The 15,070-nt window shown below is 30.6% G+C and overlaps 1 protein-coding gene across 2 annotated transcripts; it reads right to left on the bottom strand.

Annotated features, from left to right (window-relative positions):
* Nucleotides 1-259: 259 nt before the first annotated feature.
* Nucleotides 260-9,994, bottom strand: LOC143071237 (insulin gene enhancer protein ISL-1-like). 2 transcript variants are annotated; one of them, XM_076245423.1, is made up of 6 exons: nt 9,761-9,991; nt 9,447-9,636; nt 8,777-9,096; nt 5,035-5,321; nt 1,895-2,074; nt 260-1,113 (listed from the first exon to the last, which is right to left on the bottom strand). In XM_076245423.1, exons 1-6 carry the CDS (start codon nt 9,798-9,800, stop codon nt 949-951), a joined length of 1,182 nt encoding a protein of 393 aa, XP_076101538.1. In that variant the 5' UTR covers nt 9,801-9,991; the 3' UTR covers nt 260-948. The 2 variants fall into 2 exon arrangements, with proteins under 2 accessions (XP_076101538.1, XP_076101539.1); XM_076245424.1 differs by having other exon boundaries at nt 972-1,113; nt 1,787-2,074; nt 9,761-9,994.
* Nucleotides 9,995-15,070: the final 5,076 nt, after the last annotated feature.

The raw sequence follows: 15,070 nt of genomic DNA, 5'->3' as shown, positions 1-15,070 counted from the left end.
TTTTTTTCTTCATTTTTTTTTTTTATATCTTGAAACAAAAACAGTCAGTTAATATTATAACTGAAGGTGCAAAGGAATTTAATATAAAAGTCAGAGCATTCATTTGTCATGATGGCTATGCAGCCTACAGAAAAATGCATTAAAATTAATATGTATATCTCGTGCGAGTCAGTCATACAGAATTAAGGATACATCTCTGTATATAGACATTTAGTCTTATCTAACGACAACTTGATAAATTAATAGGAAAACTCAAGTACAAGATATTTTGATAGATTTATTAATAAATAGTAATAATAAATTAAAATTTCATAAAACATACATTTGCCATCCAATACGATAACTAAACTTGCTTGTGTAAAGTCATAAAAAATGAGCAAATAAAATGATTAACAACGTTTGATTTTGTGTGGACTCAACATATATTAAGAAATGTATATATACGTGAAATCTCTCAGCTCAGCTGAGAAGGAAACAAAAATGGAAATTAAATGCATCTTGAAGAGCGTTTTTAAGAAACGAGATGTGAATCAATTAAGGTAACATATATAAATGTTTACCAGCAGGTAATAGGTGAACAACTACATGGTAGTCAAATTTCAAGAAAGAAATGCTTTCCAAATTTTAAAGATTTGTTTTGAATATATTAAGAGACGTCAGTGTATCTCTAAATGAAAAAAAAATAATAAAAAAATACCAAGACAACCAAGCATGATTATACCAACTGAACAAAGAAGTAATCTATTTTTACATTTTAAATTTTCTTAAATAAAATTTACCACAAAATCACAACAACAAAAAATTGTCTACTGCACAGAAATCTTCATTTTGAAAAGACCGGAAATAAAACACAGCTTCTTCCGGAAAAGTCACAAGTCCATTATGTGATTGTGTAATTACTGTCCCTGAATTGAGAATCGTCCCTCCGCGCACTAAAGTTCCATCGTATTACTGACTCAATGGACTTGACATTTCCGATTCATGGTAGTCCGAGTCTGAAAATTGTCCGTTATCATGATCCGGCTGGCTCCACACGTAACTGTCATTGTATACAGCATTATCGTTGTGATACGAAGAGGTACTGTCAGAATCCATATTGTCAAATGAATTCATCTGGAAGAGGAAAAGAAGTTATTATAGTGCTTGAGTTAAATAATGGTTTTCAAGTTGTGATGATCACTAACAAAAAAATGTGATTTAAATACTCTGATGTTTATATTTAGCTGATAAAATTAAAAGATTTTTTTTTCTTTTTCGTATAAATAATTTTAAAGCATTTTTTAAATAAAAATGAGTGAACTGAACATGATAATACAAAGCAACATGTAAAGCAGTCAATAATAACTAACAATTGCAAAACAATAGAAACCAAGCTTGAAATATATAACTAGAAATTTGAGCAACGTAAAATTGTAGAGTCTTTGCACTAATTCTACGTTTTAAAAAAACAGTTACATATAATTCTTCCATTTATTCAATTTTTCAAGAGTCAATATCTATTTGACAGTTTTAAGTTTGTTGTATTAAAGCTATTAATTTTTAAAAGAAAAAAGCATGGGTCTAAACCAAAAAAGATTGATGCAATAGCAATCAAAACTATAACACAATGATAATAATGACAACAAATCATGCGCAATGATCGTGCAATTGGCAAAGCAGTGTCTGGATGTTGGTCTATGCAATCAAGTTGTGCCAAATTATATTTCAAAAGAGACAATGTTTGAAATTCCACTACATTTACTTGACCACACAGTGCAACCCAGAAGCTGAACAACAGCCAAGTTACCTAGTTGGGTTGTCATTATAAATCACGTGGTCAACACTGATCATAGCAGACGACATGATCGTCATCATCATCGTCGTCATGCGTGACGTCATAGACAAAGGAGCTCACCAGTTGTTGAAACGGGGGTTGTTCCATGTCATTTTTCATTGCAAAATCGCTGAGTGCTTGCCATGGAGGTTGGTAGCTTTGCACTTCAACTGGATTCACTTGCATGGGACTCTCGTGTCGAACGGGACTTGAAGCAACCATCGGAACTCCTTGCAATGGACCATGTAACCGTCCTCCATTCTGAAAAAAAAAATAGTACTTCATAACGTATTTGTTTAATTGAAAAATAAAACGATAAGGGATCATTCAAAATAACTGATATTTGCATATGCAAATTCTAAAATGATAAATAAGTATGTCAAATTCTACGAGACAATACTTTTGTAAGCAAATATGTGTTAATGTGTTACATTTACTAGAGATATAAATGCAAGCCACAAATTGAAATAGCATCAGGAAATAGGGTCATTCGCTTTTCATTATGCAAGCGCCTTTTTATAACTACAAGTCTGACGAGACGAAATGGAATTTGTGTACTTTTCGATTTACCAGATTTAAATTTGTGTAACTAATGAAAAGCAGAAGATATATCTAAGGTTGTGTAAACTGCACACTCGACATAACTCTGTAATCCTGTGGGTAAACATCTCGTCATTTTGTTTGTTTAGAACGGTAAATAATAGAACTCCCTTTTTGTTCACAATCCATGTCTCGGTGCTTAGATGATGTCGACCATGACATATTTTTAAATGTTAAGCTGCTTACGGATCAGAGTATATGAAAACCACACAGAGATGATATCCGTTCTTTTTTATACACAGAACTACTATAATGTCCGAATCAAATTGTTGATTTCGTTTTGATCATAAAATGACTTATTTGACATAACGTCCTTGGTTTGATAAATATTGAAAAAAATATTTGGTGATAAATGCAAAAGCGAGATTATCAATGGAAATTATGAGAAGGTCACAATAAAACGTCCGTATTAACGTTTCTTTATTCTTTATCTTTGTTCTAGCTTATCCATTCTATATTACATCTTTTGTACCCCACAACACGTATTTATATACTTTAACACACACATTTATAAAAAACATATGTAACCCAGAAGCAGACTTGTTTCATATTGCCAATGCAAAATTGCACATATAGATATAAATGGCTTGTTTGGCTTCATTAACCTCAAACATAACCAAAATACAAAGGTATTAGGTCACTTCAGTTACGATTCCCGTCTGGTTCCCATGCTCCCATGATTGCCCGAACTTTTCATGTCACGCGATAGTTAACCAGGTTTTGGCTGTGACACTGATTTGACCAAAGAAGCTGTTTGTATCACTAGTTTTCGTGACATAAATATCGTGATAAGACAAGTGAAATTATTTGTAATAAAATGGTAATATGGACTGTAATTTGCTCGTAATTATGAAGGAGAAAAGTCCTAATCTAATTGAGAATTTTCTTAATTTCCGCAGGGAACGGAACAAGGGGGTCTTCAACTTGTGAAAAGCTGTTTAAAACTGAGGAAATTAAATAGCTACAAACGTTAATAATCAGAGAAAATCTACACGAAATTAGCTGTCACATAAAAGCAGACGATGAAAACGCCATGTCGAAAAGGTTGTTATTAAATTCTAATAACTCGCATACGTGCAAGTGCGCGAAAATTGTATAGAAACATCAATACATCGACAATTGTTCCGAGTTTGTTCATAAATACAGCATTGTTATTCTGTAATAGACCATCCACAATGATTGTCTAATCTTTACCAGACCAAGGCAAGCTTGAAAATAACACAGACAATGTGCTTTTCAGCGTCCTACGTCAATTCATTTGTCGATAAATCGTTTAGAAATTCCACTTCAGTATGAATTTAAGCATTTTATCATCTTCATAAATGTTAAATCATTGACCAAACTTGCTTACGTTGACTTGAGTTCTTTCAAAGCAGTGATTTTGACGACAATCGATGATTAAATCGCAGATGAACATTATATAATTTAACGATTTGAGTACAATTTTCTTTTTCCATTCTCCCGTCATGTAAAAGTATATGCATTTGAAAATAGTATTGTCAAAATCGTTTATAGGACAGTCTTAGCTTACAAATTGACTGCACAAACTTTCGACACCCTTCGGGTATTTTCACTTAATAACGGAGGAGCGAAATGTATCAAAGGTGTTGTTTTTATCATTATATCTTTCGGTTCGACATAACCATAAATGCCGCCAGCAATGTAACGGTAAATTTCTTATTTTATCTATTTGTCCATTGAATAAGAATTAAACACCTTTGAAAATGACTTTACATTTCAATTGAAAATAAGAAAATAATATACAAATTTCCGAACGTCAATTACAGTTTACATAAGAAAAATAAAAATGTGAATGCATCGCATTCGGCATTTTTGCAATTTTATGTATACTGACGAAAGGCATCAGAAAATGAGACATGAAAGAATCAAATTATATCAATTATACCATGAATGCCAACAGGTTTAGTCTGAGTTTCTTTACAATCAATTTTATTTTTTTATTTGTCCAAAACGCAGACAATAAAAAATGAATAAAACTTACGGCTTATTAATTTGTATGAATGAGAGCGGTCTTAATAAAATTTTACATTGATATTTGATTTCATTTTACAGTACCCAAAGGATGAAATATTTATACATTTCCAATAATTTCATTTTTAAATCATCTTTTTTTTTAAGCAAAGGTGATTATTATTAGTAAAAATACAGCTCCGTGTTCAGCGGAAATTAAATGTTTAGACTAATTTGATGATGAATAAAAATCAATTCTTTTTCAGTGAAAGCAATTGTGAAAGGGTTTTATCTGCAGAATTTCAAGTCAATAGATATTCAAAAATATAGATTTGGAATAACAGAAAATGTAATATGTATAATATTTACAATTTATTTCTTTTATTTTATTCAAGGGATAACAGATTAAAAAAGGTTACCAAATTAAAAGATATGCGATATATTCTTAATGTTTCGTATGTGTGCAGCTAGTTGTGAAAAAAAAGGAATGAATGGGTTTGCAGGTTTAATACAGTTCATACTATTGACCATTTGAAATTGAACGGCTAAATCTTGTGTCATTTCTTTCCGTAAATGGTTCAAGTTTACCTCTGCCCCCCCCCCCCAAATAATAACTTGGTACCCCTTTGAAATAAATGGTTAAACCGTACCTTGTCTTGCTGTTGTTGTTGCATTTGTTTCATGAGTATACTTCTTTTTTTATCTTTACATCTCTTATTCTGGAACCATACTCTAATAACCCGGGGGCTTAAATTTGTCATTTCTACTAGTTGTTCTTTCATTAATGCGTCAGGCCGTGGGTTTGCATTGTAGCACGTGCGAAGTGTATGCAGCTGTTTTTCATTCAAGACCGTTCGTACACGTGTCGGCTTTTGGTCTGTCTTGCGTCTTGATTCACTGTTTTTCGAATTTGAATGAGAGTTATGATCTCTACTACCTGCAAATAAATATTAATTAACATACAATGAACTAATATTACTGATAATTCACAAGATAAGGGCAAAAAACTATTATAAAAATTATATAGGACGTTGATCAATTAATACCCTGGATCGTCAGGGGAAAAACATAAAAAATATTCAAATGTTCTCCACTAAATGTTTGTAGATGGTTTTAATATTTCAAGCTCAACACCTTAAACCCGAGAAATAATATGAATAATTTTACTAGTTCGTGAGTACCGGGTAAACGGCATACACAATTTAATGAAAAGTATATACATGTTGCCTGCCTCCTGGCGGTCAAAATGGGGTAGGTAGGTAGGTTGACTTGTTATAGTGCTCAAGGACATGTGTTAGGGTAGGCATGCAAAATTGAGATAGGTATAGGGAGACAACAAAAACAACTATAATTCGTGTATTGTACATTATTATTTTTGTGATGTATTATGTAGTGTGTTATTTTATTAATTTCCATATATGTCACCAACCCCATTGTGATATAACACTGCATTATTTTAATATTATATTTTGGTGCCTAACTTATGAAAAAGTGCAATGCAAAGCACGAATTCAATGAAAAGTTGACAATCTTGTCGATCAAAGAAAAAACACATTTGATGATAGACAATCAAAATTAAATGTTGGAATCTAGACTGACTTATTTTATTTTCTTTTTTCTAAATATATTCTAAATGTTCTATGTTTGTTCGTTTAGAAACTATTTCCGATTATGATGATTATTGAGATAATCTAAAATGTAGAAAAACCGAACAACTCCAATAAATTGCCTTAGCTCATCAAAACATGGCATCTATTCTCTCTTCAAGTTTCTCTTCTCCGTTCCTTCATTTATTATTCAACATAAACTTATCACTTTAGTCGCTGACTTTACAATGAATTATAAAGGGATACACAGTATTCTCATGTGAGTAGAGTCTCGTGTTTGCTTATCACACAATTAAACACCGTATTTAATAATTTACAAACTCTCATCATAACCACAAATTAATCCGTTTAGAACTGAAACAGAACTTTCAACCATGAAAAATGAATTCTGGTGCACTCGAATTGCAATCCTGATTTGTAGGCTTTAATTGTCTTTCTGATTAGACAGCCAAGAAATTGAATAATTATATTGATATTTATTTCCAATTGATAAAAACTAATAGTCATTACCAATTCTAAGCAATTGTTATAGGAAGTATTTGATAAAAATCAGTTCTAATATCAATTTTATTCCGATGAGAGGCCATTATGGATGTTAATTGATTCTTGAGATGGGGTTGCATCAATCGTTCAAATTAATACAAAATTTACGACAAAATTATAAACTCATTTTGTAAAACGAATGGCCATGAAAATATCCTTCGTTTTTGTTTAGAAAATTTAATTTACTAGGAAATAGTAATTGTATGTTAACCTTTTTCTAGAAATAATTATTTTCAGTCCTATAAAGAGAATATCTCGTGTCAATTAATTAGGTTTGATGAGAAAAGAAATTAATCTTGTTACAATTATAACAAGAAAAAAATAATTTAATTTTTCTGCTTAATGATCTCACACAGTCTTAGATGTTTATCAAAATACGGTTTTAATAATTAATATTTCCAACTAAAGTTATATTTAAAATAACAGGAGTAAAAAAATTAGTGTGGTCTGTTCTTTTTTATTTAATCAATCATTCTGTACTGGTGGGATTTTAAAAGCTAATATGATTTCTTCTATTTACATTTCATGTGCAAATATTGAACTGAAAGATTGAATTTTAATTACACATGTCTAAATAATTGTGCGCTGCATAGACTAAAATTTACAAAAAGCGTTATGTCTTAAACCAAATGATGGCGGTATACATTGCTGCTAGTTTAAAAGTTAAGATAATTATCATAACATGGACTAATTATTATTCGATTATAGATAATGATAATAATAAAGAGTCATTAGTAAAATGCCGACTGGAATGGAACATAGTCGGCACGGTCTCTGTACAAGGTTCTAATACGCGTTTACAAGATGTTAGAGCGATTTATTTGGACAGTAATGTTTCGCACCTGTCAAACGATATGTACTAAATGTCGCATAATTATCAACAGAAGTCGTCAGTCACAATTTGTATAAAAAAATTAAATTTTATCTAATAGTGTTTCCTTCAAAAAAAATATACATATTTTTTTCTTCAGTACAACAATAATTGGTAAAAAAATGATTTTGTGGCAAGACTTTACAAGATAGCGTCATGTCAAAATTTGAAAATGATTAGATAAACAAGTATGATTGATAAATATCGTGAGAAGGGACTTGTAATTCGAAAAATAAACACAAACAGTTAAGTCAACACTACTATACACGACTTTAATATTGGAAATTTTTAATAAGGAATTGGTTTAATTCTCTATTAAAATAAGGGATTAATATCATATTCTAAAATCTAGGAGCTAATGAAATGATGGGAGGGCAAGGAAAGATGTACACACTTCCAATTTAAATTGTAGTTAGAAACAATCATCCATATTTAGTATGAATATATAATTTAAATAATATTCATTACAGTAAATTTCAGGCAAAATCGTAAAATTTGTGGCTCGTGATATTATAACTGAACTGCTTTTTGATTGATTTATTTTCTCTTCTTGCATGTTGAGGTCAATCTTCTGCAAATTTCCAGCCCCCTCCTTCCAAGAATAACAAATAGTTTGGTCCCCAAATGGAGTACAATAATTCGAAATAGTATAAACCCAAGATAGTGTCATTGTGAATATTTGATAATATATTCAAACAACGAAACTGGAAACGTGCATGCATATGTGAAAATACAAACAAAAAAAGTAAACGGAAGTAGACGACTGTTTATAAAAACGTGCTCATCACAAGAAGGGTTGTCTGCAAAACTGCACTGTAAATGATAGTTACGAAAGAACTCTAAAGATTTCCAGGTTTTGTCTTATCCTGTTTTCTAATTCTCTCGATCTTGTTTATAATTACATGGTATAAACAATCCAACCTACCAATATCAAAACACGCAGATTTATCAGATAAGTAAATTATAATCATTATTTCAACATGTTAACAGAACCGAGGAAAATTTCAGATAATTAATGCCCTCGCTGGTTTTTTTTATGAAGAAGTTTAGTATTTCCTGTTTTCAAATGCAAAATAAATTTCTTTTCCTAATAATTTACTCCACTTTAATTGGATGCATATTTTTCATTCATGTTTTTTTTTTTTTTGCACAAAATTACAATACGAGATAGGTCGCAGAACTGGGGCATTGATTTCAAGCAATTATTAGCATTATTGAATATGTAGATTTTAGATTTGAAAACAAAAATATCCCCATGGGTTCAAACGATATACCAGCAAGCATAAGTTAACAATATAGGTCAATAATCAGCTTCCTTCAATTAAAAGCAATATGAATATACACTAAGCAGATGTTTGTAAAAATGCCTACCTGAATTTTGATGTAATCCATTTTCCTTTTTGTTATTATTGTTGTTGTCATTATTTAAATTTTCAGTTGTGTTTTTATTGTTTCTAATGTTTATATCATCCGCTCCATTTTCTTTTGTAGAAGCTCGCTCAACGACATCATGATCAGCCTTACAAAAAAGTTCTTCTTCTTTAAGAGCGAATTCATCTCCAGGAATAAGTTGTCTACTGCACGCTACACAACGAAAACAGTCTATATGGTACATATTGTCCCGCGCCCTCATCACAAAGTCGTTTCTTGTGAAAGTCATTTGACACTTTGAACATTTTGCACCAAATAATCTGAAAATTGGAAAAGAAAAATTGTCAGTTCATATCTTCATAGGCAAAATTTCTTTAAACATGATATAAATCTAATTTACTGTATGAGTAACTTTATAATTTATCTCATTTCGAATCAAAAGTCATTATACCATACAAAACACGCATTTGACAGTAGCACACTAGTATATACCTCTAAACCCTATTTTTAACACCAAGGGCACCAGATTCTGGCAGTGACAGAGTCATGATAAAGAACAAATAAGTTATAAAAAGAAGTATACAAGGATGTTAAATACTACTAGGTATCAATATACATTGTTGAGATGAAATATATCATATATTTAATATGTTCATGTTTATTTACTTACCGAGCGTAGTCACTCCTACAGTATGTTTTCCCATCTCTTACAAAACAAGTACAGCTTTCATCCAAAAACTGACTGCAGTCGACACATTTTAGACAAGATGCATGCCACTCCAAGTCCGGTGCTACACGCAAAATAAATTGGTCATGTATCTGGGAACCACAACCAACACACATGGAAACCCGTCTTCTCTCTGAAAATTAACAGATATGCTTTAAATATTTTTTATTTTTTTTAATTAATTAACTCATTAACTAATTAATTAAAAATAAATTTGTTTATTATGCAGAAATATGTATGTATGTATATGAACTTACTGTTCGGATGTAGCGTCGGCTGTTGCGAGTCCGCCGTCATCACGTCGATCTTTGAAGGTGGAATTTTGACTATTTTGTTTAAAACAAACAAATGAAGAAAAACAAAATTAAAATCTTAAGATGATGTCCTATTTCTCACAAGAGAAATCGCGTATTAAATGATATCAGAAAATACAACTACAACTTAATTCTCAGCTTGTTCGATCCTTCCCTGTGATTGGCCAACGCAAGAATTAGAACTACCACACATGACTGGCGTATTTATCCACTAGGGGCGTGCTAAGAGTAATTCATTGATGCGCGAGTAATAGTACTAAACAAAAACAAGATAAAGGAAAAAGAATATGAATAAACATAGATTGTCTCGTAAGTCAATCATGACATGAAAAAATCCATCGACAGCCAAATCTCGCTCTAATTGAGATGCAGTTGTCATATATTGCCCACCGCAAATTGTTAAATAAATATACAGGTGTTTATTTTACAATTATCTTTTTTTCTGAGTTGTTCCTGACAAATTATTGCAAATGTTAAAAGCAGTATACGAAATAATAATCAAAAGGAGAATAGTTAAGCTGTTTTGATTTATAAATTATATTTCTATATGTACTGTATTTTTTTTAATGGAATAAATCGTTAAAGATAAAAGTTAACGTTGTCTTTTCCCTACATATACCAAAATGATTATTTTTTAATAATATAATTGACGATGTGTGTAAATAAAATCAATTTGAATTCTTAAATGTATATAAAGCTTAAATTAAAAAGTTGGGATACTCTTTTATTTCTTTGGTATCAAACAAACCTATTAAGAGAGAGGGAGGAGGGGCACTACTATAACACATATATATAGTGGCACGAGAAGAGAGTGAGGGATCATTTATATGTATGATTTGGACAATTAATAAAGATTTAGACAACAACAAAAAAATTGTCCTTAGACAAGTGTTGATAAATATGATTTGGGTTGTTCATTCCTTTTTCTTGAGTTAAAATAACCGGTTTTTTTCATAACCGTTGTGTTGTTTTGTTAAGTCTCCCCCTTTCACACGAGGTATGACGTTTCTTGTCTTTTAACCTTTTCTTTAATTAGTACTCTTATTTAAGCTTCACATTGACGACAGTTAATAATTCGTATCACAACCTGTGTACATAGACATAAGACTGGAAAGAAGTTCTATAGTCAGATTGCGATGGATTTATGATACGGATTAGGAATTTTAATAATATTGTTACAAAAACCGTTAAAATCATGAGATAAACTTGTTTTAATGATCTACTACGAATTATACTCTGTCCTAATAAAATTATAAAATTATTAAATTGTTTGGATTAAGCCGTTTGTTTACAGGATAAGGATTAACATTGTTTATACAAATAGTTATCCATTAATTAGGATAACACCTTTAGAGGTAACAGTTTTATCTCAAAATCAAACAAAGTAATACATGCTACCGACGTTAATTTTCAACATTATGTTACACGACTATCTTTAATAATTATGTCGCAGAACAGAAAAAATAACAAAAAATGTTTTCTTGCAAAAACCCGTGTAGTAAGCTGATATATAGTAAATTACATACATACATCCAGATTGTGAGACTTGTGCAAGCAGGACGAAACTGTTTACAAATACTATGCCATGTAATAATGAAATTATTGACACACGGTACTCTGGGCTATGAAAATGTGAAATTGGTCTCCAAATGATTAAAATCTTATCTTTAATTATCGCATACATACGTGCAAGATAATTAAATTGGTTGATAGGTGTATTGACATAATGCAATACACGGATGACACGTCTGACTTCGTAGATGTCAGAATTATCGGATCTTTATCACAGTGTCAAACAAATATCAAATATTGATTTTTGATATTTTCACGCGTCAGAAAAGGTTACGGCTGCAATAAATGTTGTATTTCTGAAAATTTCAGAAACATAATAAGGTTAAGCTCAAAAGTAGTACACCGTAATATTCATTTAATATATCCTCTTTGTATACAGATCATACTTTTTGTTTTGAGAACTTCTCCGCGAACGGAAATTTATTTTTTCTCAAAAATGCCTATCTATCTCAGTGATAATGCTTTTACAAACCCTCAACTTAGCAAACTTCGGATGCTGGAAATGATTGCTCCGAGTTTAGTGAACATAGAAATAGTCCCCGGTCTAAGATACAAACAGATTATTTTATGTTAGAAATAAAAAAAAAAATAATGCATCAAAAAAATTAAATAATAGAACAATGGTTTTCTCCTCCAAAGTCAGGAATTGACCCCGTGCGTCATTTTTTTTACGAAAAATAAATGAACGTTAAAATTTTGCCTGTCGCATTGTGTCATTTATTAAGAAACTTCAATTAGATAGAACTATATAATGGTTGTACTTATTACTTATTAAAGTTGAACATGACTTTTATTTATTGTCTGATATACGTTTGAAATTAATAAATAAATGAAAATGTATGTAACTAAAGTTTTTTTTTCAATTTTCAAACAAGTTCAAAATCCGGTAGTACTAGATTTAATAATCTGTATTTTATTGAACTGATTAAAATACAAACAAGAAAATATAAAATACAAATTATACCATAAAATTACAACAATAAAACTTTTATCTTGACTTTGTCCGGAATAACGGCGACCATCAGGTGTTAAGAAGTGAAATGAAGACTTATTACATGGAGATGACCAAATCTGACAAGGATAACAGCAATTATTTACCGATTTTTAATACAATTGACTTAAAATTATTTAAGTTGAAAGGTGGTAAAACGTTTTACACCTATATGAAAATTTTATATTTACGACAATTATCAGTCTGAAAGACGGTATAGATAAAGAGTCCGCCTTCACACGAAAAAACTTAACCGTTTGAGCATTCTTTATTATTGTTTTCGTATCCACATAAAAAGATTTTGACTCGTGGCCTGCTTCTAAATTGATAACGTTCAATAGAGACAAGAAGGCGACATAAAACGAACTGAATCTCATCTTGATCACTTTTTCTTCTTCGACTGCGAAACTTTTGTGGTTTACATTCCACCGTAAACGGGTACAACCACCGAATTCCGGAATTTATCGGAAAGGTGCTTTTCAGAACCCTGCCTATTAAAAACAAATTATATTATCTTTAGAGACAAATTTGCGCGATATGAGACAGATAAAATCTACTTTCCCTTTTATCTGTGAACACGAACGATGTTGACACAGAGGAATGAGAAGACGTTCTATTTGTTTCGTCCAGATTTCAACCCTATTTTATGCACGATTTTCACCTTTGATAAGTAAAATCATAACAATTTATTTTATATCATTTCCGAAAAGAATCGTAAACGTTAAAAGTATGATAATCCCTGTACTTATATTATCTTGAAGTTTTCAATTGTATGTTACTCTATATTTAATACGAACGTTAAAGGCATTATGTGAAACAATGGAACTACTTTTCTTCTCGCAGAGAAATATCAAAGGTGGATTGATGTGTTTTAATCTCTGTTAATGGAACTTTTTAGTTGCACCGACTTTTCTTGAAGTAGGGAATAAAAGTGGCGAACCCGTCAACATTTTCACATTCCATTAGCACAGAATAGAATAGGTTAAATGGAATTAGTGTTAATTGGTTTTTAAGTTCGAAGTTAGACTACAGAAAATACAGATAAAAGCAAGGAATGCCTTTATATTAAAAACAAAGAGTCTTACAGAATAGTATAAATATTTTTTTTCAGTTTTTGTTTACTTTAAAACAGTAGGGATATATGTATAGTTTTACAATGATTTCATTTTAATACAGAAACATTTTTGTTAATTCAAATACAACAAGTAATCAAATTAATGAAAAATGGTGTATATTTAGCCATATTGCACACACTTATCTGATCTTGAGGAAGATACACATCTACATAATGATACTCGTAATATGTAATCAATTGTAACGGTATTTTTACACTTTGATGTAACTACGTAAATATAAACATGATCAATCAATTTGACAAAATATTTGAAGATTTTAACGAACATGTTACAGATTGGTATCAGTCGTGTGAACTGGTTCCTCAGGCCTAAATCAACATTGAAGCTCTATCTATATACATAAATATTATAACAAATAGTTCATATACTGAGGGTCATGTGAAAATTAAAGTTTCGTGCCATCATTTTGAAGAAAAAAAATATATACGAATTAAACGTGATGTCCGTATTTAATGTAGATTATTATATTGTAAATAACTGTTCGCACCTACGGCTGTTATTTGACCAGAACTGCAATCAGTAATTTGTGTTATTAAACTTTGATATAAATTAAGTTTTCCAACGAAACAGCAAATGTTTATATAATGATAAATTTTCTGAATCAATATATATGGTTCAGTCCTATATATTCAAATGACACAATATATATACATTTAAATACATGCAGCAACTATTCATATAGCCGCAAATACAAGTGCTTATAGACAATATTTGAACCCATGGAGATTAAATATAAAATTTAAAATCTCTCTCTCTCTCTCTCTCTCTCTCTCTCTCTCTCTGTCTTTCGATCGATGAAATCAACCATCAAAAAATTAACGGTATTTTACACTTTTGATGTCTAAATAAATGCATGTAAAATTACATAGCTATACTCAATCAAACGAAATATGCTGGTGTTTACATTAGATAGGGATCAGGAGTGTGAAAAATCCCTTTAAGGGGAAAGTCTGTAATTTGTTTTGTGACAAAGTTATACATATAAATCTATTGATGTATTATATATGTATACGATCTATAGTAGATACACCTTTGGTAGTACACGAAAGATACAAATGAATGATTACGGCACATACTTTATTTCAAATATTGGTGAGAAAAAACAGCCAGTTTGGAAAACCTAACAACATCATACGATTTTAGTAAAGACATTTGAACGAGACATATGAAGTATTGGTTTAAACATTTTATGCCTATACCAAGCCCGGCTATCTCGAAAGTGTTGTTCGTTGTTGTTTTACACTCTTTTCGGAGTTATTGGTTGGTGTTGTTCTATGTAATTCTTGTTTTGATTCATGTTTGTATTTTTATTAAGTAGTTTTTCGTTAAACAGTATTTGGTGTATAGAAGAAAAAAGCATTTGTTATTTTTGAGCTGTTGGGTTGCTCTATCTTTTTGACGAAAACATATTTGAAAAAATAAAAGCTTCGATATTTTTATTTAACAGTCAAACAGACACACACCATTTTATATTCAATGTCAAGCATTCTGCACTTTTCAATCTAATTTTAACGAAACAGAGAAAATTAAAATAATTTCAATATTTGATATTAA

The sequence above is a fragment of the Mytilus galloprovincialis genome, chromosome 4 (genome assembly GCF_965363235.1).
Source record: "Mytilus galloprovincialis chromosome 4, xbMytGall1.hap1.1, whole genome shotgun sequence".
Lineage (NCBI taxonomy): Eukaryota > Metazoa > Mollusca > Bivalvia > Mytilida > Mytilidae > Mytilus > Mytilus galloprovincialis.
The sequence above is the reverse complement of the archived record's forward strand: the minus strand, read 5'-3'. Positions and strand labels throughout refer to the sequence as shown.

Coding starts and splice junctions, on each gene's coding strand:
- LOC143071237 (XM_076245423.1), bottom strand. CDS start 9,800: ATGACGGCGGACTCGCAACAGCCGACGCTACATCCGAACA. Junction 9,097..9,446: donor TGTAGGAGTGACTACGCTCG/GTAAGTAAATAA, acceptor TCCAATTTTCAG/ATTATTTGGTGCAAAATGTT. Junction 2,075..5,034: donor AACAACAACAGCAAGACAAG/GTACGGTTTAAC, acceptor TTTTTTTTTCAG/AATGGAGGACGGTTACATGG.